Genomic DNA, 27,447 nt, shown 5'->3' with positions numbered 1-27,447 from the left:
CTGCAGGCAGCGCCAGGGTGGTTGACCCTGGCTCAGTCACGGGGATGAAAGGAGGAGAAGAGGTGGGGGAGGGGGGAAATTTTTGGAGGGAAATGTGGGTTCCTTTTATAGTTTTCCGGGTTTCTTTTTTCGTGTCGCAGGGGGGTTCATTGGGTGTGGGTGTAGTGATAGATGTATTAGTATATAATTTGACACAAGGGTCTTTTCTGCAGGAGCAAATATGTTTCTAGATCAGACAATTAACAATTCCGGGGAGAGGATGATTTTTGGAGTAGATAGTTTTTTGTTAATGTTTGGGATTTGGGTGGTGGAAAAATGGTGTTTTGATTTTTTGCCGCTCTATTAGTCTCGTTGATTGTGGTGTTTTGGTTACAGACTAGTCCCATTGAAGATTCTAGGTAATGGAGGAAATTGTTGAGGGATTCTTCTTTGAATTCGGTCTCTCATTTGAGTGAATGTAGATTGCGTGAAAATTTGGCGATGACAGTTGTTGTAGATATTTGATGATTGACGAAAGTGACGGTATTATGTCCAAGATGTAGTCACAATGTCGGTCAGAAAGAAAAGTAAAGATAAATCACTTTGGTCTCCTTTTTTTTTGACAGAGTTTTTCGTCTTGGGACTGGTTTTCGCTACTGGTGTCTACGATAGTGTGATATCTCTGACTGAAAGCGATCAATCGATACAGAAGTTCTCAAATCGGAGTAAAATTTTGTTCATAGAGTTTTGTGGCCCTTTGGATCCTGGTCTTTATTTTTTTGGTCTTAAAATACTTCGATGGACATTTATTGTGTGTTTTTCATTTTATGACACATACTCTTCTGGACCAAAAAATCTACAAACCCAATCGTTCACCTTGGACTTCTGATCAAACCAGCAAATTATTTTCAAGAATACTACAATTAATTCTAATAAAGATATTAATTGAAGGTAAATTCCGTAATGAAGCTCATAAATTACCTTTGATCCATTTATATCTGCCTCCAGTCTATCAACATCTAAAGTTCAACACAATGAAGCTGTCTAATCTATTTCTGCTCTATGTCCTTTATAAATCACTCTTTGACCACTCTATACATCTCGTAGCTCCTTTCTTTGTCACCAACAAGCTTCAAAACTCTGTCGTGAAATGGCGTTTCCCACTCAATATGACCGATAGCCAAAACTGTCGACTCTGGCATGGCCTCCTCGATGAACGTGTGGCACTTCATCACAAGTGCCTCATCATCCATGCACGAAAACGCCTCGTCCAACAAGAGAATACTTGGATACTTGATGGCTGCCCTCAAGAACAAGGCCAATTTCTGCAAAGATGTCGAGAGCTCTCCGAACGGAACGTCTGCATTTGGATCGACATATTCGGCAAATGCACCCAATACTTTTTCTGCAAATAAAGGCACCTCACTCTCTTTGTACTTCGTGGCGAAGTTCATGTTGCCAATGCCCGGAACCAATCCATTTAAAATTACCTGCTTCATGGTCATTCTAAACGGCACTACGGCATGAAGCTCCGGAGATGTCATGCCAATCTGATTGTTGACTCCAAAATACGTTTGTCCGCTGCCGGTTTTGCGGAGATGTCCATTGACCAGCACAACAGATCTCCATGACTGTGGATGGTCAGCGGTGATGAGCGAGAACACAGTGGTCTTCCCGGAGCCGTTTTCACCCAAAACACGCCAACGCGAGCCTTTGGGGACTTTCCAGGTAAAGTCCCGCAAGATGTGATGGCCCTTGTAAGCCACATATGCATTGTTGAATTCAATGACAGGGTCTGTCACACACTCGTCCTCAAGGGGCTCATACCGGCCGCGACTGTGCAAAACTTCGTTGCGCTGATGAGCATTGAGGGCAGACTTATTTGCACTTTTAATTTTATCGAGAACTGCGTCCTTCTCTCCACTAATTGTGATGCCCTGTTGATCTACATGTACCAAATGGGTGATGTACAGCGGAACATCATCCTGGATCCGGAGACCCATGGCAATCACAACATCGAGTTCTTTCATGACCAGATGCAAGCCCTCGGATACGGTCGCTGTGGCCTGAGGATCGAGACCCAAGAACGGATCGTCGATTACCAATAGTTCCGGGCGCGGATATAGAGCCTTCGCAATTCTAGCTCTGCGCCTTTGGCCATTACTAAGACTATTGATCCAGTTATTTCTACGATGATTAAGATTGAAAAGCGTCAAGAGCCTCTCAGTGAGGGCCACATCAGTTTTGTCTTCCATACGATTGTAGTTGTTTGCCCCGGTAATGTAATTGAACACAGAGTTGACGTCGTCGGACATCTCAAGCACGCCCTTGAAGGAAAAACTCTCGTATCTTGCCGATACGTGCGCATGATCCAAGCCCGAGTTATCTCTGAAGTTGAGATATTGGATCCGCCTACTGCCATGCGAGTCGGTCAATCCCGGGTAGGACCTCGCTTTTCCGGGAGTGGCCACATACTTGCCGGCAATTACGTTCAAAAATTCTCCTTTTGCTGGTCCTAGCACACCCCATGCGGTGTTGTTGGTGATGGTGAAGTCTTTGATTGGGTTCTGGAACACGAGTTCCGGCGCACGTGACCTCCGCAACGTCTTGGCGAAAACTGCATTCTTGATACTCAAGATTGTTTTATCGAGTTTCATCAATTCTTGATTTTCAGAGACGTTTGTTGGAAACTGTGAGTCAGTGAAAAATTGTGGGGGAAGACGACCTACGTAATGTCTCTCGTTTCTGCAGGATTTACATCACAATACCTGCACACGATCCGGCTCTGACGCAGGGCCGCTTATCTTAAACCACTGCCAGTTCGTAATTTACGGGAATTACGAACGAACGGATTTGCGTATCGAAGCCTCGAACATCAGTAGCGTCCATCGTGGCAATGTCCACTTGTGTATCTTCTTCCTCCAAGCGGCGCTTCATCAAGTCTGTTTCGTCAATGATGTCAAACTCGTCTTCCTTCTCCTCGTACTCTTCGTTTTCCTCAATTTCGACGAAATCCGGCGCCAAAGCACTCCATTTCAGAGGGAATTGGACCAGCCAGAGGTAGATGGAGCCCGAGTCGAGTCCTGTAGAGCCGATCATGCACTTGTTGTAGTTCCATTTCACGTCGATGAGCTCCTCATGGCTTCCTTCTAGAATTTTAATAAGCGTGCCCATGGAAGTTTCCCATAAGTAGAGGTCCTGTGAGCTCTGGCCGAAGGTCGATGCAACCAAGAATTCCGAGTTGTGACTGAACGCTACGGTGTTCCATTGTAATCTGTTGACCACATCCTGGTACCGGTGCTCGACCTCGAATTCCCACAAGTCAGGGTTCTGCTCTTCGACCATGTCGGGAAGGTTAATTTGGCGGATGATTCTGTCAGAGGAGTTGACAGCCAACTTGCGCCCATCTGGAGAGAACACTAACGTCTTCATGTTGGCAGACGTTACACGCACCAGGTGCACTGTCTGCAACGTATTCGCGTCGATGATGTTGAGCCAGCCTCGACTGGTGCCCGAGAAAATGTAGTCGCCGGAGGTCGTGAACTGCGTGACAAGAGTCATGTGTTTGTAGTTGGTTTTCTTGACAGGCTCTGCGTCTGCATCTGCGTCATTTTCATTCTCATCGTCAGAAGTCCTCTTTTCAACCGGCTCAGTTGCAAGTGTGCGTATTTCAGTTTCGTTCTCCATATTTACATACACTGGATCATTCTCGAAAAGCGACGCAGTGAATACACGGGGTTTCTTCGGATGGATACATGCCTGCCAGATGGGTCCATCAAACTGCACGCGCCGCACTATGGCCTTGTTGCTGCCGTCGTTGGTGTCGGTATTGGCATACTGCAAGTCCCACAATATACATGCCCAATCTTGCGACGACGATAGAAGATAGCGGCCGCAATGGGACCAGGAGATGGAGGTGATCGGACGCACATGTCCTTCTCGGCTTAAAACACACACAATCGTGTTTGTGCTGAGATCGTAGATGACAATGGCTCCGTTCGAAAGTCCGGACGCTAGGTAGTCTCCCTTGCGATTAAACTGGATGTACACGGAATGTCCGTACTGAAGCGTGTGGACGAGCGTATCTGGGAACTCTTTGGCCACTGTGAAGGGGTCCTGGAGGGCTAAGTTCATTTCTGGTTTAGGGAGTGAAAAATCGACAAAAGCGCGAGAATTTCGGGAAATAAAGGGAATAGTGCGACTATTTATACCCGAGAGATTGCGAATTACTAGCAGAATATGTCACGGCGGGGGCGTGGCGCGAGATCACTGACAGTTTGTGTTTTGTATAGTAGTATATGGAGAAAAAGAAGTAGGTGATACACGGTCGAGAAAATGTGCGAGACACCGAAAAGAAAAAGAATTGGAGAATGTCGAATTTCGTCTTACTTTGTCCCTTTTTATATTCCGAATGTGCTCAAAAGTACCGGTTCATCTTTACCCCAGATTTTGTTCCGTGCTAATACATTGAAATTCAGATATTTGCAGTTCAGCCGGGAATTTTTAGGCGAAAACCACTCAAATATACAAAAGTTAGCTCTAAGGTTCATTCTGCTGCTTTGAACGCTTCAAATTATCTCCGACAGTCCCTCAATTCCTAATATTAGTGATCCTGGTAAATCACCGAACCAACACCAGAATACCTAGTTTGAACATCGATTGAAACTCGAATTTCAGTCTTCTACACTGTATTGTTTCTAAACCATTGAATTTCAACACTCTAAACTCTCCAATGGCGCAAAATGAGCTGTTTCAGCTTCTACCGTCTTCGGCAAGCACTTCCACAGTCCCAACTGTGTCATCGATGCGACTGGGGGCACGAAAAAGATTTGACGACCGCTCGCAGACGGCAATTGCGCTCCTGCTTCGATCCCGGGTGCCAGGAACCGCTATAGGGCTGGATAACTATGCTCAACTTGCAAGCGAGTGCAATCGCCTCACAAATATACTACGATGGACAGAAACGGCTAGGATTTCACGGACGCTAAACTCTGCCCCTTTTATATCCCAATTTGGCAGCGCTTCGGTCTTCGCGCTCTCACCGTCGCATATACTTGTAGGAACCTCGAAAGGAGCAGTGGCTGCGTTTGATTACTCTCAGCGGCTCAGTTATATGCTCTTCGTCGAGAGCGTAGTTGACTCAAATGTAAACTCTGCGCATGAAGCGGGTCCCCGGAATGTCTCTGACCATGCTGCAACCAATCGAGCTCTGCCAATAACCTGCGTTGCGTATTCATCCGATGGCCTTTTCGTGGCGGCGGGCCAAAACGACGGCACAATAGTTTTATGGGACATATCGAAGGCCACGCTGCCTTTGGAGCGGTCTGAAACAACTCCAATGGTACCACCTTACAATATGATCTATCCCAGAAATCCCCGTGTCACTCTCCAAGAGGAGAGAATCGGCCATACTTCGGGGGTACCCATCACTAATGTGATGTTTCTTGACGATCTGCACCAATATCTCCTATCGTCCGACTGCTCAGGCCTCGTGCTCTACCATCATGGCTTTAAGAAGTTTCTACGGAAACACCTCTTCTCCGAGAAGATATTGGGTCCCAATGACATTCACGAAAGTGAAGTCTCTACGAAAACCACGATTTTCGACTGTCAGTTGCTTCCCCACGGCACTTCGCCTCAGGTGACAGATCTCATTGGGTTAACAGCAGTGATAACTAGTAACATATTGAAGGTGGTTTCGGTGCGATCACTCAACAATACCAGCTCTACTCGTGTGTTAACACATTTTAAGGTGTTCAGATCGAAAAAGGTGGACATGTCCCCACATCTACCGACTCACGGCTGCTTGGCCTGGTATCCCTGCCTCAATAAAGATGGCGGGATCGTAAATGCAAAGCTTGCATATTCCTGGAACAATGTAGTGACAATACTCGAGGTCAATAATAATGGAATCCCATCGAATATCCTCTCCACTCTCGCAGACGTAAAGGATAAAGACAAGGCTATTCCAATCATTCCGCTTTTCAAGACTGCCAAATGGCACACACCAGAGCCCACAGATAGAATTGTTGCTCTCAAGTGGCTTAACTCAGAAATCTTGACAGTAATTGCCCAGAATACCACTTCCACAGAGTTCAAGTTGCATGTGTTGTACTACACATCATTTGAATTGAACGCCGAATTCCACTCAATAGGGCTGGACAACTTAGAGTCTCAGATCATCAGTGACTGTAAGATGAGCTCAACATCAAAATACTTCCAGTACCAATCATACCAGTCATCTTTCCAGATATTCCGACATAGACCCGTTTTGCTAGCCCAATCCCGCTCGATCTCAGGCAAAGCGATTTTCACGGGAACAAATTTGAAATGGGGAGATAGAATTATGCAGCTGCTTGTGAGAAAAGATTTCATGGCTGCTTTGCTTTCCGCCTATGACTTCTACCATTCTACAGAATCAGGAAAGCTCATTCTATGCGGATTACCACATACAGAGCTCGAACGGCAAGCTGTTGTAGAGCCCTTCCTTGTGAAACTCATGAAAGAAGCAGTCGAACCTCTTTTCAAGGTGTCCGCAAATCTTAGCGTCGAATATGAGTCTCCGAGAATGTCAAACAGCGATCTTTTGCGATTCTACTTCCACCTCGTATCTCTTTTGACTCAAAATAGAGGTGGCAGCATTGGAGACGATCTTCTCAATATCTTGGAGCTCATTCGTGAAACTCTTGACGATGACACCGAGTTTTTCTCCCTACTCGAAGAGTTCATCATTGGACAAGCCATTCCTAATTTGTCGCCAATTCTTTTCGAAAAACTCATTCAGTATCTTGTATCTACAGGAAAGGAGTCAACTCTTACAGAAACAGTTTGCCTACTTGAAACTTCAACGTTGAACATCGATGCAACATTGAAGTTATGCGAAGAGAATAAACTACGCGAGTGTAGCACGTACATCTGGAACAAACTACTTCACGACTATTTGACGCCTTTAATTACTTTGATATCCGACTTTTGCGATGAGAGTCTTTCTCAAGAACAGAAAATGTTGGTGTTTAGCTATTTGTCCTATGTTTTGTCAGGAAGGCAATTTCCAACAGACGACTACCTAAGTGACTCCGATGAAGAACGGTCGCGGCGAGAAATTTGTGCAACAATCTTCAGCTACTCCTCAGATCTGCTTCTTCATGGAGAAAGTAAGACGGTTTTGGGCACCAACACTAACAGCGTCTTTCCATTTCTCACTCATCTTTTGAAGTTCAGTGTGCGGGAGACTTTGATGACAATGAATGAGTTTTTCGAGAATCCTTGTCTCAACGATGGAGAAATCGGCTATGATAGACAAGACATTATTGAGGCTCTACTTGACATCTTTGAAATCCAGGAGTTTACGGACGAGGAGCATGTATACTTGGCAATATTTATTGCTAGAAACTATCCAAAGTTTATTCAGTTCATTAGGCTCTCAGACTCAGTATTGCAGGACTCAATGCAGAGGCTTTGCAACAACAAAGATATTGAGCTTCACGACGAATGCGAACTTGCATTGCAGAGCTTGATACAAGCATACAATGTTGGCGACGAGTCGTTTTTCTACGATCAACTAAAGGCAGCAAAATTCCACAACGTTCTCTTTTCCATCTACAAACAAAAGGGTGAGTTTTCGCAAGCTATTGAGGTGTGGCTGAAGACGTCGCAAAACGTTGAGGACGGCATCAATTTTTCGATTTTGGCGGAAATACTAGAGTCAACGTTTCTCCGGAGCGTTGTTTCACCAAAACAGAAAAAGGAGGTGCTCAATGCCATTCAAAAAAACTTTTCCCAGCTAGCTACAGCAGGACCCGCTGACTTAGCGGCGCTTGCGAACGCTTACAACCCGGAAATCCATCTCATGGCGGTTGGTTGCGATGATCCGTCTTTACAATACAAATACCTCAAGGAGCTCTTTGACGGGACTTCAAAAGTTGACTTTGGAACCCATCGAGAAGAACTTCTTATCACTTATCTCAAGGTTCTTTGTCAGTGCGAGCCGGCGCAGGTCATGGCAACTGTCAGAGAATATTCAGGCACCATCCAGAAATACTTGAAACAAGATGATAGCCTTTTATCAGTATTCAGGAACTTTGATCAGGTTGAGGCTTTGTGTCACTTTTTGGTACTCGAGAATAAAACCGGTGAGGCCCTCGAGCTTTTGCTCGAAAAAATTGACAATGAATCATCCAAAAAGCACTGCGATAATTTGGAAAAGTACATCGATGCGGCTGTGCAAGTATGTGAAGCAAGTGATGGCACTCTTTGGAACAAAATGATACAGCGCTTAGTGCAATTGACCAGTTCCACCTCTACGGCGGCAATGGAAATGCTCGACCATGGTATTTATAGGCTGTTCCGGCGACTCTTGGACACCAACCCTGAGCCGGAAATGTTTCAAGGTATCTTACATGACATCATGGATAGCGCACAGGTATCGAATATCCGTGAAACTCTCCAGGACCTCCTCACATCGTACTTTTTTGAGATTGAGATGCTTAGTATCTCGCTTAAAAAAATCAACACCGGTGTTTTGAAGTACATGCATACTGTCCGAAACGAGATTCTACAAGGATGGGGAATCGAGAAGAAGCTGTGCGCAAGTTGCGGCTTGCCGATATGTGGAAAAGATATATCCGTCCGCCAATTTATGGCGTGGGAGGACCGCCAGCGGAGCCGAGTTGTTTTGGCCAAATTTGACAAAGACGACTATTTGGACTGCGAGATTGTTTTGTTCAAGTGCCACCACGGGTACCACAGCAAGTGCCTCCGCAATTTGGGCAGCTGGGGCCATTGTGTTCTTTGTGAAGCATGAAGCGACAAAAAATCAGAGAAATAAAATTGTTTCGAAGTCCATACTACATGGTTTTTCGGTATTAATTAGCGATTTCCGGCGCTAAGGAGATGTAAACTTGCACCTACCAATTACAAAAGCACAGCGCCAAAAACATAAAACCAACACAAAAACAGAACCACCAAACACACCCACAACAAAAAATAAAATGGCCCACCAATCACCTCTGAAGAAGCCCTCAGATTCCAGACTGCAATCGCATCTTCGATATCCCTGCAGACAGCCGCTATTTAAAGCGCACCAGGGTGCCATTACTTCCCAATCGGGACAGAAGAAAAATATCCCACAAAGAAATCAAAAAGACAGACCCTAGCCCGTTTGGAGGTCCTGCCTTGCACAGCTACACAAAGCAAACAATCGAAAACCACAGGATTTTTTAGTCGTCCGCCGATATCCTGTTCCAGCCAAATCCCAGTCGTCCATTCTTTTCCTGACTGAATTTTTCACCGGCTTCTCCTATCTACTACCACTGATCTTGCTTCTTCGGATACAGAAGCGCTTCGGATCTGGACACTGGACGTTTGAACAGATATTCTGGAATATTTTGCCGCCAACAAGTTTTACTTTTTAGTGCCTCCTCGACGATTGTGACCAGTGACATCTGCTACCACAATGGAGAAGCGGAACACCCAAACCTACTACGAGGACGATCTTTTTGACGGCTCCGACGATGAACGAACGGCAGCAGCCCCGTTCCTGGCTCCCTACCCTTCTCCGGGCATGATGCCGTCGCTGCGAACACCATTATCGGCGCTGCTGTATGGCGGGTCGCCCCGGCCACACCACCGACGCATCGTGTCGCTTCTGAGCGAGAAAAACTCGTCCAACACGGCTGTCAGCGACGAGAACGACGACGACTTCTATGAGAAGTTGGGAGAGAGCGTCTACGGCCGTTCTAGAGACAGTGCCATCGGGATGAACAACCTCTCGCGCTACTCGGCGCAGAACATCACCACATTTGCCGAGGAGCCGGCGCAGCTGCCCTACGGGCTCGAGTATCCGCAGTCGGCGTATAACCGTCCAGATAAGTTCTTTGAGGGGGTCACTGCGTACCCGAGTCTGGACCCCAATGCCATGGGGCCTGGGATGCGCCAGTCGATGGTCATGCCGCTCCAGACCAATAATTACAACGTCAACCTTTTGGAGGACGCCGACCAGGATCCGTTTGGCGACGATGACTCGTTGTTCTCGGACATCGGCGAAGAGCCCATCAGACGTGGAACCACGATCGGACGCAGTTCGGGCAACAACGCCCATTTCGCCGACGACGAGGACTTCAAGCCAAGACTCAACTACACAAAAACCATCAAGCGCGCGAAATTGGTGCATGGTAACTATGTCATTGATGCCCCTGTTCCGCAGAGACTATTGCAGGACTTCACAAGCAAACAGTTCGGAAAGAGTAACGAAACCTCGTTCGTCAGATATTCTGGTGTCACCTGTGGGCCTTCTAATTTTGTCAAGTTCAACTACAACATCCGTCAGAACATATACAGCCCGCCCAGAGAAACGGAGATCATGGTCTGTATCACCATGTATAACGAAGACGAAATTCTTTTGGGCAGGACCCTCAAGGGTGTCTTCGATAACATCAAAAACCTCACCAACCGTAACAATGCCACCTGGGGTGACGGATCGTGGAAAAAGGTCACCGTAGTCATCGTGAACGATGGTCGTCTCCAGCTCAATGAGAGAACCCAAAGTCTTCTCACAGCATTGGGTCTCTTTCAAGAAGGTTATGCAAAGTCTAAGGTCAACAACAGCGATGTGAAAGCGCATGTTTATGAGTATACAACCACCGTGGGCATCGAGAAGGTGACAAAGGATAGAGTCCATCTCAACGTGAACGCTACCCCCGTCCAGTTGATTTTCTGTTTGAAAGAAAAGAACGCCCGTAAAATCAACTCGCACAGATGGTGTTTCCAAGCTTTTGCACCTCTTCTCAACCCCAAAGTCATCATGCTTTTGGACTGTGGTACCAAACCTTCTAAGGATGCATTCTATCATTTGTGGAGTGCTTTCAGAGATCCAAATGTTGCTGGTGCTTGTGGTGAGATGAGAGTTGGATTGGGTCCCGGAAAGGGACTTCTAGCCAATCCATTGGTGGCTGCGCAAAACTTCGAGTACAAGATCTCGAACGTTCTTGACAAACCCATGGAGTCTGTCTTCGGCTTCATTTCAGTGTTGCCTGGTGCGTTCTCAGCATACAGATGGGACGCTCTTCTAAATGTTGATGGTCAAGGCCCACTAGAAAAGTACTTCAAGGGTGAGTTCTTGCATCAAACATCGAAGATTGACGAGGAAGACGACGAGTTCGAGCTTATGGAAAGAAACTACCAAGAATCCGGTATTTTTACATCCAATATGTATCTTGCAGAGGACAGAATCTTGTGTTTTGAGCTTGTGGCCAAGAGAAATAAGAACTATGTGTTGAGATTCGTCAGCGGAGCTAAAGCCGAAACAGATGTTCCAGAAAAGATCGACGACTTTGTTTTGCAACGTCGTAGATGGCTTAATGGTTCTTTGTTCGCCGCTATGTATGCCATTTTCCACTGGACTCAAATCTGGCGCTCCAATCATTCTCTTTTCAGAAAGATTTGGCTTCAACTCGAGTTCTACTACCACTTGATGACTGTCTTGGTGTCTTGGTTCTCTTTGTCTTCTTTCTTTTTGGTTTTCCGGATTTTGACTAGAAATTTAGGATCGCCAGACGTTGGTTTCGCCTTAGGAAAGTATATCTCGACTGCATTCCTATGGATCTACATTGGGTGTGTTGTGTGTACTTTCGTTCTTGCTTTTGGTAATACGCCAAGAGGTACAAGAAGATTTTACTACGGTATTACGATTTTCTTTGCAGTTCTAATGGCTTACTTGTTGTTTGCAGCAGTCTATTTGGCGATCTCGACGGTCAAATTGGTGTTGAAGAGTACGGATGGACATTTCGATGCCAAAATGCTTATTACAAACGAGAAGTTCCGTGACTTGGTGGTGTCGATGCTCAGTACCTACTTGTTGTATGCCATCGGTGCCGTTCTTCATGGAGAGCCATCATTCATGGTAACATCTTTCTTGCAATACCTTCTTCTTTCACCATCGTACGTCAATGTGCTTAACATTTACTCCTTCTGTAACATTCATGACGTCTCCTGGGGAAACAGAGATACACCACAAGCCAAAGACTTGGGAGCTGCTAAAGTCAGTGACGTCGACGGAGAATTGGTTATGATGGTTGTGCCCGGCTCACAAGGGGAGCTCGAAGACGCCTACAAGAATACATTGGAGGAGCTTAAAATCCCTGCTGTGCCTGTTCCAAGGGTCAAGAGCCAGAAGGAAAAAGATGATTCTTACTACGCTTTGGTCCGTACTGTGACTGTTTTGGTGTGGATGCTCACAAATGCTATTCTCATTGCCATTGTTTTGGCAGCTGGCGGTAACAAGGACAACATCTGGAATGACTACAGAAACTCCACCATCTTCTTGACTGTGATTCTTTGGGTGGTGTGCGCCTTGGCTGCGTTCCGTCTTATTGGAAGCGTTTTGTATGTGCTACAGAAAATGGGTAGGCCCGTCAAGTGGTGGATGCAGAAGAGGAAGAGTGTTGAATGAGCGAAATAAACTTAATAAATTCATACGATAATTGCCCAAAGCAGAGATATTATCCCTTATGGAAGACTACCAAATGCTTCCAATGTAGCATTTCTTCTAACCAAGGATTCTAGAATCTCGCTGGGGTCCCACAATTTAGACTTTTTAAACTTCAAACTACATATAACACAGCCACTACAGACCAAGGCTCTTCAAACCGCAATTCCACTGATAATTTCAAGTGCGTTTTTCCGGACCTCATCTCGTATATCGGAGATTGATGAGCGGCTGACAAAAAAAGAAATTCACAAGAGCTTTTCTCCAGGAACACAACCCCCAGTTCCATGATTGGATCAACAGAGATTAAGTCGATAAGCATGAGCGATTAAGAACCAATGATCTGAGCCAAAGCTTGATAAGACCTGGGCGCTGGTTATGAAAACGGTTTTTGCGGTGGCAGTTAGGACCGAAGCGCAGCGCAAAACCTTAAATGGGCCTGTCTGCAGGCCGTGCATCTGCCAGCGTGTATACAATTAGCTATCTACGATTTGGGAGACAGGCAGAAAACCGACCTAAGGGCAAACTTTGGCCCAAACTACAGCGGAGCGAGTTGCACAAACAAACAACAAGGCTATGAAAAATCATGTGATCGAAAAAAACAAGGAAAACCGCACGACTTCCCCTCGGCGAATAAACATTCACACCTAATTTAGGGTTGACCGCAGTCCTGCAGAGTGGGTGCAGCAACTGGGGCTATTGTTCTTACCCCCGCCAACGATTTGAGTCATCAAGTGCCCCTCCGATGGCCTGAAAAAAGACGACAAAACTTGTGAAAATGAAGTAATTCAATCATCGCACACACAGACACACCTCGCGACAACAAAACGCCGGTCTGTGCCAAGTCGCGCCGCCAATCCCCAACCACACCAATGTCGCCGGGCGGATTTCGCTTCTCCTCCCCCACGTCACTGAAAAATTTTGCAGCCAGTGCCTAACCAATACCAAAGGATCGCCTATTGGCACTTGCCAATCACAAATCACCCACGAACAAAACACTAACCGCCAGCGTCCGCCAAAATTACGGCGCCCCTGCGCCAAGACGTCAAGGATGGGGCAGCTTGTGGGGTTCTTGGTGAGGTTTTAAATTCTGACGCAGATTTCCCGGCCTTGTGTGTGCCACGGCGTCAACGCAACGGCATCTGTTCAGGGCGGCGACATTTTTTCGGTGGGAATGTTCCGATCGTCGCTGCTAATTGGGGAGAGGGATTTGTTGACGTTCGACGGGATTGCGACTAGAGACATTTTAGTCTGTGGAGGGACATTTTCTGAGTTGGCGGAAAAACTCTGGAGTGGGCTAATTGGGGCATCGAGTGTCTACTGGAGCCATTGAAACAGACAAAAGTGGCACTATTGAGTTTTTACGTATTGCAGTCCTTTAATTATTACGTTAATACATTAATAAGCTTTTGCAAATTTGCGATTACGCTGCGAACAGACAATCTTCGCGGAGATAAATCATTTTGCATTTGAGTTATTTCCGCAAGATGCCTCATTGCAATAGCGACATTAAACCGACGGACGACTGCAAATCGGGAGTGCACACAGTGGCGGCGGTTGTTTTTACTCTACTCTTACTTTTTTTGCTAATCGAAGTCTGTCTTGACTAGAAGCGCTCTCTCTACAGTGGTGCCGATGTTTGTTTAGGAACCGATTCCAAGCTTTGTTTTGGAGAGATCCTGTTTGGGAATGGACATTCAGTTAAACTTCATTGCGATCCGGCTGCAGGAACAAATGCACCAGACTGTTTTCTTTTAGCCGATACCGATCCATTTTGGGATAGTGGACGTTGTCCAATCGGATGCAGACAGGTGCGACATTTGTTTGGGAATTGACGATGTCGGGGTCAAGGGTATTGGCGCCATGCGCACAAGCGGTTTTGGACACACTGGTGCGACATTTAGTTTGGAGACAAGCGACATTGCGACATTGCGACATTGCCAGCACACACCACCCAGTCAGGGTCTGCATCCCGCCTGCGACATCCTGCAACCAGGCACTTCCATGCATAGCAGCACTGCAGAAGATAGTGGATTTCGTATGGATGATAGGGCCTGTTGAGGGACTGAACTAAAAGAGTTTTGAAGAGTTTTGTTGCAAGAACAGCTCTACTCTCATGGTCTGTGCTGCAGGACGATTCCCGATGCTGGCTTGTTCCGGGAAGGTCGTGGAAAATAGCCGAAGCCAGCCGCGGAGATCCAACCAGAAGTAGACTTTCTCTGACGTCGACGGAAGTGCATGGCCGGCAGATAAGCAGCGTGGCTCCGAACCTGTGCATGAGCGACTTTGGGAACGATAGGAATGGATAGAGTCGTTTAGGATGGACATACTAAAAGACGGATGTGGGCTAATTAAGACGACATTGGACATCCGACATGGGACATTCGACATTTGACGTTCGACACTGGACATTCGATGGTTGCTGCTGGAAGCTCTCAGCGAACCAGACTGCCGCGACATTGATTACTCGATTGAGATAATTAATACCTTTGCGACATTTTGACGGAAGAACAACCAAAAAGAAAGCACAAATGATCTTCCGGAAAAACAAAACGCCATTGTTGCCTGTAGGCTGTAGCCCTGAATTGATTGTCCGTAGACTTTTTCGTTGTCAATTGCGTTCCACCAAATTAAACAACGCTGACAATAGGATGTAGCTTAATCAGCGATAATGTTCCAACTCGGCCCCGGTGCTCGGCTCGGTAACTCGGCAGACGTACGCTCTAAAATCGAAAAATGGACTCAAACGCAACGTTAGCCTCACGGACTGTTCCGACACGGACAGAGGGCCCAAATGGGTGTGGCTTCTGTTATGAAAGGCGGCTGCAAAACAGAGATCGGTAATGAAGATCAACTTTCCGAAAACCGGGCGCAAAAGAAAGCAAGGATTTTCTTCTGAACCACAGAACCTACCACAGAATCAAACACAAAACCAACCACAGAACGAACCACGTCTAGATCTTGACACGGCGGTGGTTGCTCAGTCCAGTCAAATCCAGGTGCACTTTCAAGACTTTCGGAGTGCACTGGAAAGCATAATGGGACGGAGCTGTATGCCGGTGTCAGGAACAGCTGAATAATGTGATCTGAGTGTTGTGAGTGTTTGCCGATCTACGGGATGGGAAATCCAGGAAGTCGGAAAGCAACGAGGGCTAAAACTTCGGCACAAGACAGAACGAAAATACACACGGAGGCATTCCAGGCATCGGTTGGCCCGCAGCCGGGATGAGGTCGCAATGAGGTCGCAGTGAGGGATTTGGATATAGTCTGAGCCGCTTATAGGGCCGCTTATCTGAATCCGAGCCGTACATCGGATCGTGACGTATTGACAGCGCTGGAAGAGCATACGAGGTTACGGGAAATGGCTGCAAAATGTGCTTGAAAAATAGGAAGAGAAAGAGGTTGAGGAGGCCGTGTGGTGATTGGGAACATGTATTGAAATTTTTGAGAAATGGAGGAGTTGGGGGAGTGGGAAAGATTGGGAGATGTGCGGCTCAAACAGAGTCGGTTTAAAAATAATTGGAATTTGAAAGAGATGTATGCAAGAAAGATTTCAGAAAGTCTAGTATGGGAGATTACGAGGATAGAGGAAAGGGTGAAGAAACGGCAACGACTGTAAAGGGGATAGGACGAGAGGGAGAGAGTCACTTTCAGATGGAGACATTGGACAGCTACTCTCAAAGCAATGAATATGACCGCCCTCCTCTAGTTAAAGCAATTGTCAATGTAGAGCTACTATCGGAAGCATTGTAGGCCAGGCTCGAATTATACTGCTTGTCATTCAAGTTCTTATTTCAAAATAGTCTCCACTGAACAAATCGTTCACCTTAGAGTGTAGCCACTACCAAATAAACCAGGATCAAATGACTACTATTGTAAAGCCTACCGAACTGGAACAACGCAGCACAGAATTTCTACGAGCCACTCTCCAGCCCAAACAATTCCAAATATACAATCCGAAACACTCCCAAATCTTTCCAACGATTACCAGATCACCATGCCCTATAGCTGCTCTACTGAATCTACATCAATAATAACCACTCAAACCGGTAAGCTGGCTGCAAAAGAAGATCCACCGCAGTTCCGCTCCACAGTGTTTAGATGTCGACATCTACAATCAATCTGCCGGCACGACCAACGTTGCTGAGCCAATTCCTCGGGGTTCAGTTCTATATCCGGCTAACCCGAGCTTTTAGACGCATGGTAGATACAGACATGACAAAGCGGCCGAAACAACGCAGAGGCAATTAATTACAACAGAACAGACAAAAGAACAACGCAAAACGCTGGATGCGGAAAAATGTACCCCTCCGCCAATCTCTTATCATCAATAGCTTAAGTTTCTGGCTGGAGCTGTGCGCCAGTAAGGTGGAAGAAGCGAGGCCGAAACGTGCACACAGACCCCCCATCCACTGGACATGGACAACGAGCCCGGCAGCGGCTACACTAATAAGCGTACATGAGAGCGTCCAGCGATTAGGCGGGCGTGCGTTCGAATGAACCATGAACCATGAACCACCAAGCTCAGAGTGAGGTGCGACATTTTGTCCTGCAGGAAGTCGGAATACACTACCCACCAACCAACCTACCAGCCATCTCTTCGCTCTTCCCTCATCCCCAATCCAGCACCTGCACACAAGCCGCCGCATCCCTATGCACGTCCCTGCACTCCCGCGACATCCTTGCCCAATCGGTCCCGCTCTGTTTATGCCAAATTAAATTCCCTCAGCCTGCACTAGAGACCCATGCCCTATTGCCCGCCAGGGTATTTTTCCCATATAAATCCCACGCCTGCCCACTTTCTGCCCTTCTCTTTTTTTTTCCTCGCATCTCTTTTGACTCCAGTTGTCTCTCGCCCGCATTCACCATGAGCGCAACTGAACCAACTGTAGAAAAGATCGACAAGGCTGCCGCCGACGAGGAGGATGACATCGACATCGACCAATTGGTGCTCGACCTTCAATCCAACCACGCCGTCGGCGCCGAGGAAGACGAAGAGGAGGAGGACGAAGGAGCTTCTTTCGTCCAAGTCCCTGAAGAACTCTTGCAAACTGACCCTGCCACCGGTTTATCCGAGGACGAGGTTTTGAGAAGAAGAAAGAAGTACGGTCTCAACCAGATGGCCGAGGAGCAGGAGAACTTGATTGTCAAGTTCATCATGTTCTTTGTTGGTCCTATCCAATTCGTTATGGAGGCCGCTGCTGTCTTGGCTGCTGGTTTGGAGGACTGGGTCGATTTCGGTGTGATCTGTGCTCTTTTGTTGTTGAACGCTTCGGTCGGTTTCATCCAGGAATACCAGGCCGGCTCCATTGTTGATGAGTTGAAGAAGACCTTGGCCAACACCGCCAACGTCATCAGAAACGGTGCTCTTGTTGAGGTCGAGGCTAACCAGATTGTCCCTGGTGACATTTTGCAGTTGGAGGACGGTACCGTCATCCCAGCCGATGGTAGAATCGTTACCGAGAACTGTTTGTTGCAAGTTGACCAGTCCGCCATCACCGGTGAGTCCTTGGCTGTTGACAAGAGACACGGTGACTCCACCTACTCTTCCTCCACCGTCAAGACCGGTGAGGCTTTCATGGTTGTTTGTGCTACCGGTGACAACACCTTCGTCGGCCGTGCTGCTGCTTTGGTCAACAAGGCTGCTCAAGGCCAAGGTCACTTCACCGAGGTCTTGAACGGTATCGGTACGATTTTGTTGGTTTTGGTCATTGTCACTTTGCTCGTTGTCTGGGTCGCTTGTTTCTACAGATCCGTTAAGATTGTCCCTATCTTGAGACACACTCTTGCTATCACCATCATTGGTGTCCCTGTCGGTTTGCCAGCTGTCGTCACCACCACCATGGCTGTCGGTGCTGCTTACTTGGCTAAGAAGCAAGCCATTGTCCAAAAGTTGTCTGCTATTGAGTCCCTTGCTGGTGTCGAGATCTTGTGTTCCGACAAGACCGGTACCTTGACCAAGAACAAGTTGTCCTTGCACGAGCCATACACCGTTGAGGGTGTTGAGGCCGACGACTTGATGTTGACCGCCTGTCTCGCTGCTTCCAGAAAGAAGAAGGGTTTGGACGCTATTGACAAGGCTTTCTTGAAGTCCTTGATTAACTACCCAAGAGCCAAGGCTGCTTTGCCAAAGTACAAGGTCCTTGAGTTCCAGCCATTCGACCCTGTTTCCAAGAAGGTTACCGCTATTGTCGAGTCCCCAGAGGGCGAGAGAATTATCTGTGTTAAGGGTGCTCCTTTGTTCGTCTTGAAGACTGTTGAGGATGACCACCCAATCCCTGAGGACATCCACGAGAACTACCAAAACACTGTTGCTGAGTTTGCTTCCAGAGGTTTCAGATCTCTTGGTGTTGCCAGAAAGAGAGGTGAGGGCCACTGGGAAATCTTGGGTATTATGCCATGTATGGACCCTCCAAGAGATGACACTGCTGCTACTGTTAACGAGGCCAGAAGATTGGGTCTTAGAGTTAAGATGTTAACTGGTGATGCCGTCGGTATCGCTAAGGAGACCTGTAGACAATTGGGACTTGGTACTAACATTTACGACGCCGAGAAGTTGGGTCTTTCCGGTGGTGGTGACCTTGCTGGTTCCGAGATTGCTGACTTTGTTGAGAACGCCGATGGTTTCGCTGAGGTTTTCCCTCAACACAAGTACAACGCCGTTGAGATTTTGCAAAACAGAGGTTACTTGGTTGCTATGACTGGTGACGGTGTCAACGACGCCCCATCTTTGAAGAAGGCTGACACTGGTATTGCCGTCGAGGGTGCCACTGACGCCGCCAGATCCGCTGCTGACATTGTTTTCCTTGCCCCAGGTTTGTCTGCTATCATTGATGCCATCAAGACTTCCAGACAAATTTTCCACAGAATGTATGCCTACGTTGTCTACCGTATCGCTTTGTCCTTGCACTTGGAGATCTTCTTGGGTCTTTGGATCGCTATCTTGAACCAATCCTTGAACATTGACTTGGTTGTTTTCATTGCCATTTTCGCTGATGTTGCTACCTTGGCCATTGCTTACGACAATGCTCCATACGACCCAGAGCCAGTTAAGTGGAACCTTCCAAGATTGTGGGGTATGTCCATTGTCTTGGGTGTCATTTTGGCTGTTGGTACTTGGATCACCTTGACCACTATGTTCATGTCCAAGGGTGGTATCATCCAGAACTTCGGTTCCATTGACGGTATCTTGTTCTTGGAGATCTCCTTGACTGAGAACTGGTTGATTTTCATCACCAGAGCCAACGGTCCATTCTGGTCCTCCTTGCCATCTTGGCAATTGTCTGGTGCCGTCTTGATTGTCGACATCATCGCCACCTGTTTCACTTTGTTCGGCTGGTGGTCCCAAAACTGGACTGACATTGTCTCTGTTGTCAGAACCTGGATTCTTTCCTTCGGTGTCTTCTGTGTCATGGGTGGTGCTTACTACTTGATGTCCACCTCTGAGGCCTTTGACGACTTGTGCAATGGCAGAAAGCAGAAGAAGCCTGAGCAAGACAGAAGATCTGTCGAGGACTTCTTGGTCTCCATGGCCAGAGTTTCCACCCAGCACGAGAAGTCTTCTTAGACGCTCTCCCCTTATTTTTGTCTGATTCCCCATTCCCGTCATTTAAATTCGTTACATAATAGATAATGATCTAGAAGCAACTGTAGACATAGAAAGTGTTCGAAAGATTTGTTATGAGAGGAGAGTTTCCACTTTCAACGAGTCAATTCTGTGAGTTAAAAACTTTCATGAAGTCTAATTCTTTCTTGTTTATGGGAAAAGACTCTCTGATGAAAAGTTCTGTGATCTGAGATCACAATACCACCAAGAGTATACGGAATTGTCGACGAATAGAATAAAACTATCAAAAAAATGAGGTTTTACAAAAACGAAAAAATATAATCGTGATTTCGCCCAGGATCGAACTGGGGACGTTCTGCGTGTTAAGCAGATGCCATGACCAACTAGACCACGAAACCGGATTATACTTATGGAAAGTGACTGTTTGATATGACCAAAGTGTTTGAATCGGAGATTTGCTTTTAATAAATACCACTTTGTTAACAAAGAAACTAGTAAGATCGACTTGAAGCTCAGAACTGTATTTGGATATAAGACTCATCATTCAACAAAAGCCATGGAATACCCTTGGTCGTGGCACACTGTCAAATAAGATAAAAAAGTCCGTTCGGAAAGGTTTAAATAGGTCGAGTGGAATTGGAATTGTTCCCAATAACCTGTCAAATTTGGTCTTGGGCGAGGTAATGCAGTATAGAATTGACGACGTGAAATCGCATTCTCGTCACAATCTTCAGGAAAGATTTGAGAATTTAAAAGCCGAAGATTGAAAGGCTTTGAACTCACTTTAGAAGAAGTCAAAATTTGTCTCTGATTCCGCTACTTTACAGTCTGATGTGTAGTCCATGAACTACTTAAAAGTACAAAGTGTGGCACTAGGTCAATACACACGGAACAATACTTTGATCGAACTAAATTCACAAAAACGTGAAAGTATGTTTTGAATGATACTTGTCCAATTTTAGTTTCAATCTCTTGTTGGAGTACAGATAGGATCCCATTCAGTAGTATTACAGAAACAGTCAGCCAATGCAACAATATTCACGACTCACCGCAACTTCTACCCAAATTCCCATTAATTAAACCGAAACAGCTCAACTGTGTATTCAGATCAATCATTTGTTCAGCTAAATCTACTGTCTTCTGTACTGGCTGCAAATCCATAGAAACGACCCGTAACTCCACCAATTCCAGCCCAAATTACACCAAAATGACCGCAATAAATACAGAACCAAAGAGTGCATCGCCGCCAAGACTTTCGAAACTGATTTTCCACAGTCCCGTCAATTCTTCTCCTAGCCCTTACTTAGTACACTTCGCTCAATGTATTACCGTCAAAATGGCCGCCACGCAAAAAAAAGAAAAACCAATCACACCGCAAAAATCCGGGCTCTCCGAATTTCCCAAAACCAACCTCCGTTTCCCAAAAAAAAATCCCCGTCCCTCAAACACCATTCCTCATGTCTCAGATCCTACCCTCATATTACCTGCAGAGCACACCTGCTATTTTTTTTTCTGTGTCACTCTACCACATATCCCTAGGGCTCCTCCTGGCCACGCCACGCCCCGAATCTGTACCCACAAACGCGCCCATCGTCTGCAGCGTCTGAATCTGCACCGATTGCTGTTTTCGCCGTTCCCGTAGCCCTTCTGGATCCCGCTGGAACTGGATATCAGTGGAAACTGAAGAAACCACTGATTCTGCCGCAGAAAAGCCGGAAAAGTTCGAGAAAAAGCAGACTACTTGCATCGGCCCCACTTCCTATCACAGAAAGTGTGTCTTTTCCCGCCTTTTTCCCGTCCGAAACTGCGATTATCGCCGCCTATAGGCATCGCCAAACCAACCCTCTTGTACCATAGTTGCCCTGCGCTCCAAGGGTGTACGATTTCACTTTCTTCGTGACGAGCCGCTCGTCTTTACCCCGTGTACATTACTTTTTTCCTCTCTTAGCATCTGTGTCTGCCTCTGCATCATGTCCAACGACCAAACCAGAGCAGCGTCCATTTCGCACGCGCCCGCGCCCGCCGGCGAGCCGTTGCGCTCCGCGTCGTTCGGGTCGCTGCAATTCTTCAAGAAATCCGACCCGGCGCCGTTTTTCGCCGCCGACGAGCCCCCATTGGACATTGTCGATGCCTTGGGCACGCTCAACATCGACGACGTGCCGGAATCCTCGTCGCAGCTCGGCTTGGAAGACACGTCTGTTTCGTCCGACCTGGCCAACGTTTCTGCGAACTCCAAGATACCGGGCTCGGTGCTTGAGCCGCACGAGTCGTTGACACCCCATCCTCCACAGATGGGCGCTTTCCGGGTCGCCGAATCCGACGCCACGCCGCTGTCGAAGTGGGGCAACACGTTTGTCCCGTTCTCGGCGCCTCCCTTTGCATACCCGGTCGCAGACCCGCTCTTGACGTCTCAGATGGCAATGCTGATTGCGCCCTTTGCATTGCCCGACGAGACGCTTCTGCTGAACGCAGGCACGCCTGGCCTCAACGGCTCGCACGCGGTGTCGCCCTCGCCACAGCCTGGGCCTCAGTTTGGCGGCATCTTGAACCTGCGCATCCCATTCGATGCGTACGCTCAAACGCCTGAGTTCAGTGAATACAACCGGTTTGGCCCCAAGAACGCCAGCCCGGTGGGAAGCGACTCCTCCGCAGACAAGTCCGTCGACAAGTCGGCCACTCCTGGCGGACAGGAGTTTTCCAACATGTCGTTCTACCCGCACTTGGACTCGCTGTTGGACGTCTTCTCTTCGCCTCCCATTTTGTCCGGAATGAACCTCTGGAACCAGAAACAATTGTATCCGATGCAACATGGAAACCCGCAGCCCGCTAATTCCCATTATGGCAATTCCGGCGCTCAGCAGATGGAACCTAGAGGTGCCATGCAAGGAAACTTCCACGGATACAACCGCGGGAACATGGCCGCCGGAAACAACGCTGGCCATGCTCACCACCCCAACTCTGGCGAAAACGACAGCGGAGTTGGAGGTCCCGGCGGATACCCCTACAATAGGCGTCAAAACGACCATTTCAACGGCATGAACAGCCGGGTCAATATCCATCGCAAGATGCATAATTCCAACCGTAAAAAGGGAGACATGGCTACCAAGTATGCAAACGCTACTTTGGATGACTTCACCGGCGACATCTACTCTCTCTGTAAGGACCAACATGGCTGTCGGTTTTTGCAGCGCCAGTTGGACTTGAGCAAGGAACAAAGCTCCGAAAAAAGCACCGGTTCTGACTCCAGCAACAATGGCGACAGAGCCGCCACAATGATCTTCAACGAGATCCATCCAAAGATCGTTGAGCTCATGGTCGACCCCTTTGGAAACTACTTGGTGCAGAAGTTGTTCGAGAACGTCACACCCTCTCAACGCCTCATCTTGGTGAGAAACGCCGCGCCAGAATTCATCCGTATTGCTCTTGATCCGCACGGCACCAGAGCGTTGCAGAAGCTCATGGAGCAGATCTCCTCTCCCGAGGAAGCTCGCTACATCATCGATAGCTTGTCACCCCATGTAGTAGCCTTATCTCGCGACTTGAACGGTAACCACGTCGTCCAAAAGTGCTTGCAAAGGCTCAGTCCGGAGGACAACCAGTTTGTGTTTGATGCCGCGGCCCAGCACTGCGTGGAAATCGCGACCCACAGACACGGATGTTGTGTTTTGCAGCGGTGCTTGGACCACGGCAACAACAAGCAGCGCGAGCAGCTCTCGTTGCGCGTGGCCGAGATCGCGACCACGCTCTCGTTGGACCCCTACGGCAACTACGTGGTGCAGTATGTTCTCTCGCGTGGCGACGAGAAGTCCATCGCCATCATCTTGGACCACATCCGCGCCAACATCATCTCGTTGTCGCTCCACAAGTTCGGCTCCAACGTCATCGAGAAGACGTTGCGCACGCGCAAGTTGAGCGAGGAGGTCATCGAGGTGTTGTTGAAAAACAGCAGCCACCTTCTGGTGTTGTTGAATGACCCCTACGGCAACTACGTGCTCCAGACCGGGTTGGACGTCGCTAGCCCCACCAACTTGCCCAAGCTCGCGCAGAGCTTGCAGCCGCTCTTGCCCAACATCAAGAATACTCCCCACGGAAGAAGAATTTTCACGAAAATCCAGCATATCCTTTAGTCTCATGTATTTTAGGTGTACATTAAATATTTAATTCTAGGAAACAAAAAGCACCACTGAAAACGGCCCCAATTTATAGAAGAGTAAACTCTCACCTCATTAAGAACCATTTTTGAGATTCCCGATTTACCCCAGATTCGATTTCCCAATCCGGAGTTTTCGCATCATCACCGATCGACACAAATCAGATACAAACGCATTCGTCTGAGAATGTACTAGATGGTGCGGCCACAGCCAAAAACTCAGGAACACACTTATAACTAACGCAGTGTCTTTGTGTCGATTGTCGTTTGTCCAGGGCTAGAAAAGAGTGATTTCCTATTCTGGTCTTATTGCCGTGAATACGAGGCTAGCGTCGTATTTAAGGTTCGTAAACATTTGCCGCGGAGCGCCGGCGACCTTTTTGGGACGATATCCGCTTCAATTGGCGTCTGTGTTGCGTCTAGAGCGGACTATTTCGTGTTGAGATAGAAACACAATCTACAGACTTTGAGGGTACAGGTACCAAAATTCAGGACTGAAAAATCACGTGCCCAATCCTGAGGCTCAAAAAACACTCCCGATTGAAATATAAAAATGCTGGAACTGGCGCTTGACAGCTCCAAACGGATCCGAAAGAGAAAGTACTCTCGAAACGGATGCAAGGAGTGCAAACGGCGCAAAATCAAATGCGACGAAACAGTGCCGGAATGCAACAACTGCACGCGCTTGAAAAAAGCGTGCGAGTACGACCATTCCATGAATCTGGCGAAGAAAACAGACCTACAGCAAAAGGGCCCGGGAACCCTCCGCGTGAAGATGTATCGGTCGAGCTTCGAGACGAGTCCTCCGGAAAACGCCGTAGAACCTTCTCCTGTGCCTGTAGCCGCTGTAGATAGCAAGCCGTCGCCGAAACATACAATCACATTTGTACTGAACAATGGGGTCGAACTCGAGCCACAGGCGTCACCAGAAGAGAAGCCGCCGGCAACCGGCAATGGCGGCGAAGGGTTGACCATTGATATCCCTGCTGCTGAGTCTTTTGAGACGCAAGACTTGCTTGGGCTCTTCAATAGGGCCAGTGACCTTGTTCACGATATGAGCGAGTTTTTGGTACCCATGGATGCGGATAACGCATCCAACAACTCGGCAGGTGTCACTCCTCACGGCCATTACACGCCTCTGGTCCCTCAGAGCGGCGAAATGTCCGAAAGCAGCTCGTCGTATCGAGTGGACATGTCGGAGTACGAGCTCTATATGGAGCCGCGGGCGTTTCCGAGCCCCAACGGCGTCACGGAAAGACTTCTTCTCTCCAACTCGGAGCTCATCAAGAACTGCGTGGCAGAACATACGCTCACAGAGCCCCATGTGGAATATCTCAAGACACTTACAACTACAGATCTTTCATACCATATCTTCCCCTATGCTTCGCTGATTGAGTCGAACCAGGGTGTGAAACTTTTGTTGATTTACCTGGCAAAATGTCCGTATCTTCTATCTTCTCTCTTGGCTATTTCGGCTACATTTCAGTTCAACCAGACAGGCAAACTGCGCCATGATAGAGCTCGTCAAACTTATACCGCCAGGTGCTTGAAAGCATTGAGTGGTGCTTTTGCCGAGTATTCCAGCTTTTCGGACCCTTCAATGCTTGCAAGCAATATCGAGCTGTTGTTGTTGACCATTTTGGTCTTGAGTTCCTGTTTCACAGCCACTAAATACACTGTCTCTGATAACTACCTCAACCAATGGCAGACACATCTTAAAGGCGCTCGTGATTTGCTCATTGATTACTCCCAAAAAACCAAATTCTCAGGTGGTCCCCTGTCGTTGTACATGACTAGCGGTCTTGCCTTCGCAAAGTCCTGGTTTTTCGCCATCGAAAGTTCTGCTGTGCTACATACAACCGTAGGAAGACCCTTTCTGCAAGCAGTCAGTGGGCCAGAGTTGGAGCAGGCACAGGGAACTGACTTTTTCGACGCCGCTCCCTCAATAGAGGCAAATCCAGACTATGAGGCCTGGCTAGATACTGGAACTACCGAGGCAAAAGCCAATGCAAACTATCACAACGCATTGGAACGCGCTGGCCTCATTTGCCAGACCCAAAGTGGCGCTGATTTCAATCTATTTTGGGGATATACATCCTCTACAGTGAGAATGATTGTAACCCTAGATTGCATTAACCATTCAATTCAGCAGAGGAACTTGAAGATTGTGCCTGCAAGATGGACCATCCACCTCATTGCATTAATTGACGGGCTTTTAGCAGATACGATCGTGCCTGGTGTCACGTTTCCAACATTTGAAGTAAATGTACCTAAGACCGAGCCAAGCGTGCCAGCGTTTGCAGCCCGCTGTGGTATCTCAGAAGCATGCTTCTCTACCGAGAGTCTGGAGGATGGTGTTCAGAGAACCTATTCATGGTTTGACGCCTCTGCCCACAATGTTTGCAACAACATGTACATGAGAGTGCTTACCTCGAAGTACTTTCTCGGATTGCCTCGAACACATCCTCAGGTACAATCTGTTTTGCAAAACATAACGGACGGTTTCTTCTTCATTAAGAAGAAATCAGCGCCATATCAACTTGACGAGTCACAGGTAATTCTACAAAGTGAACATTTCTACCTCAGCCCCAGTACATTTGACTATCACTGTATCATGCATCAATCTATATTCCGTATGATTTCCGGTGTGGTCGTTGACGAGGTCGATTTCGAGAGAATCGAGCTATTCTTCATGGGGTTGGTCAAGCTCGGAAACGGGAGTGCGCTTTCCTTCCTCGATCACGTCATAAAGTTCAAGGAGCTTAGGCGCATCTATCGTGAGAGCCATCCAAATGAGATAGATGACGAGGTCTACGATTCATTCTCAGTTCTGACCGACATCCCGTTTGCCTAAGCCGAACATACAATTTGTTTAATTCTTCCCAGCCACTGAAAAATTTCAGGGAGAATTTAAGAACTACAAGGCAAGAATTGGGTGGATAACCATCATATTCCGTGTCAATTCTGATGTACGAGAAATCGTTGATATCTCAAAAAAAAGGCGAAACTTGAGTCCGAAGAGGCAACGAACAATATAAAAAGTCCGTCTATCTCCAACTAACACTTAATCGATTGCAACCGCTTATAACAAAATTTTCTAAGTGTGACAGCTCTTTTCCATGCATGTGCTAAACGGCTATTATGGATATGTAGGGAGAGCCAAAAATAAGCATCCTGGATCTGATGCATCGGCAAATGCACGTCGCGTTTCCGACACAACCGGAACGATTTTCTGCACAAAGTCTCTACAAAGACCTGGGTCCAATA

At 47.4% G+C, this 27,447-nt stretch overlaps 7 protein-coding genes and 1 non-coding gene across 8 annotated transcripts; 5 read left to right on the top strand and 3 right to left on the bottom strand.

The window, feature by feature from the left end:
• Positions 1–1,055: 1,055 nt before the first annotated feature.
• On the bottom strand, positions 1,056–2,636 carry PUMCH_000558 (uncharacterized protein; the record flags this gene model as incomplete). Its single annotated transcript, XM_063019638.1, has 1 exon — positions 1,056–2,636. One exon carries the CDS (start codon positions 2,634–2,636, stop codon positions 1,056–1,058), a length of 1,581 nt encoding a protein of 526 aa, XP_062875708.1.
• Positions 2,637–2,784: 148 nt separating this feature from the next.
• On the bottom strand, positions 2,785–4,113 carry PUMCH_000557 (uncharacterized protein; the record flags this gene model as incomplete). Its single annotated transcript, XM_063019637.1, has 1 exon — positions 2,785–4,113. One exon carries the CDS (start codon positions 4,111–4,113, stop codon positions 2,785–2,787), a length of 1,329 nt encoding a protein of 442 aa, XP_062875707.1.
• A 598-nt stretch (positions 4,114–4,711) lies between these two features.
• On the top strand, positions 4,712–8,782 carry PUMCH_000556 (uncharacterized protein; the record flags this gene model as incomplete). Its single annotated transcript, XM_063019636.1, has 1 exon — positions 4,712–8,782. One exon carries the CDS (start codon positions 4,712–4,714, stop codon positions 8,780–8,782), a length of 4,071 nt encoding a protein of 1,356 aa, XP_062875706.1.
• Positions 8,783–9,433: 651 nt separating this feature from the next.
• On the top strand, positions 9,434–12,427 carry PUMCH_000555 (uncharacterized protein; the record flags this gene model as incomplete). The annotated part of the gene is made up of 1 exon (XM_063019635.1): positions 9,434–12,427. One exon carries the CDS (start codon positions 9,434–9,436, stop codon positions 12,425–12,427), a length of 2,994 nt encoding a protein of 997 aa, XP_062875705.1.
• A 4,546-nt stretch (positions 12,428–16,973) lies between these two features.
• Positions 16,974–20,030, top strand: PUMCH_000554 (uncharacterized protein; the record flags this gene model as incomplete). The annotated part of the gene is made up of 1 exon (XM_063019634.1): positions 16,974–20,030. One exon carries the CDS (start codon positions 16,974–16,976, stop codon positions 20,028–20,030), a length of 3,057 nt encoding a protein of 1,018 aa, XP_062875704.1.
• Positions 20,031–20,354: 324 nt separating this feature from the next.
• On the bottom strand, positions 20,355–20,428 carry PUMCH_000553. Its single transcript has one exon. It is a non-coding gene; the product is annotated as a tRNA-Val (tRNA).
• Positions 20,429–22,000: 1,572 nt separating this feature from the next.
• PUMCH_000552 (uncharacterized protein) lies at positions 22,001–24,157 on the top strand (the record flags this gene model as incomplete). Its single annotated transcript, XM_063019633.1, has 1 exon — positions 22,001–24,157. The coding sequence occupies one exon, from the start codon at positions 22,001–22,003 to the stop codon at positions 24,155–24,157; it is 2,157 nt and encodes a 718-aa protein (XP_062875703.1).
• Positions 24,158–24,733: 576 nt separating this feature from the next.
• Positions 24,734–27,034, top strand: PUMCH_000551 (uncharacterized protein; the record flags this gene model as incomplete). The annotated part of the gene is made up of 1 exon (XM_063019632.1): positions 24,734–27,034. The coding sequence occupies one exon, from the start codon at positions 24,734–24,736 to the stop codon at positions 27,032–27,034; it is 2,301 nt and encodes a 766-aa protein (XP_062875702.1).
• Between the last annotated feature and the right edge of the window lie 413 nt (positions 27,035–27,447).

This window comes from Australozyma saopauloensis, chromosome 1 (genome assembly GCF_035610405.1).
Source record: "Australozyma saopauloensis chromosome 1, complete sequence".
Classification (NCBI taxonomy): domain Eukaryota; kingdom Fungi; phylum Ascomycota; class Pichiomycetes; order Serinales; family Metschnikowiaceae; genus Australozyma; species Australozyma saopauloensis.
Note: the sequence above shows the minus strand (reverse complement) of the source record. Positions and strands in the feature narration are given on the sequence as shown.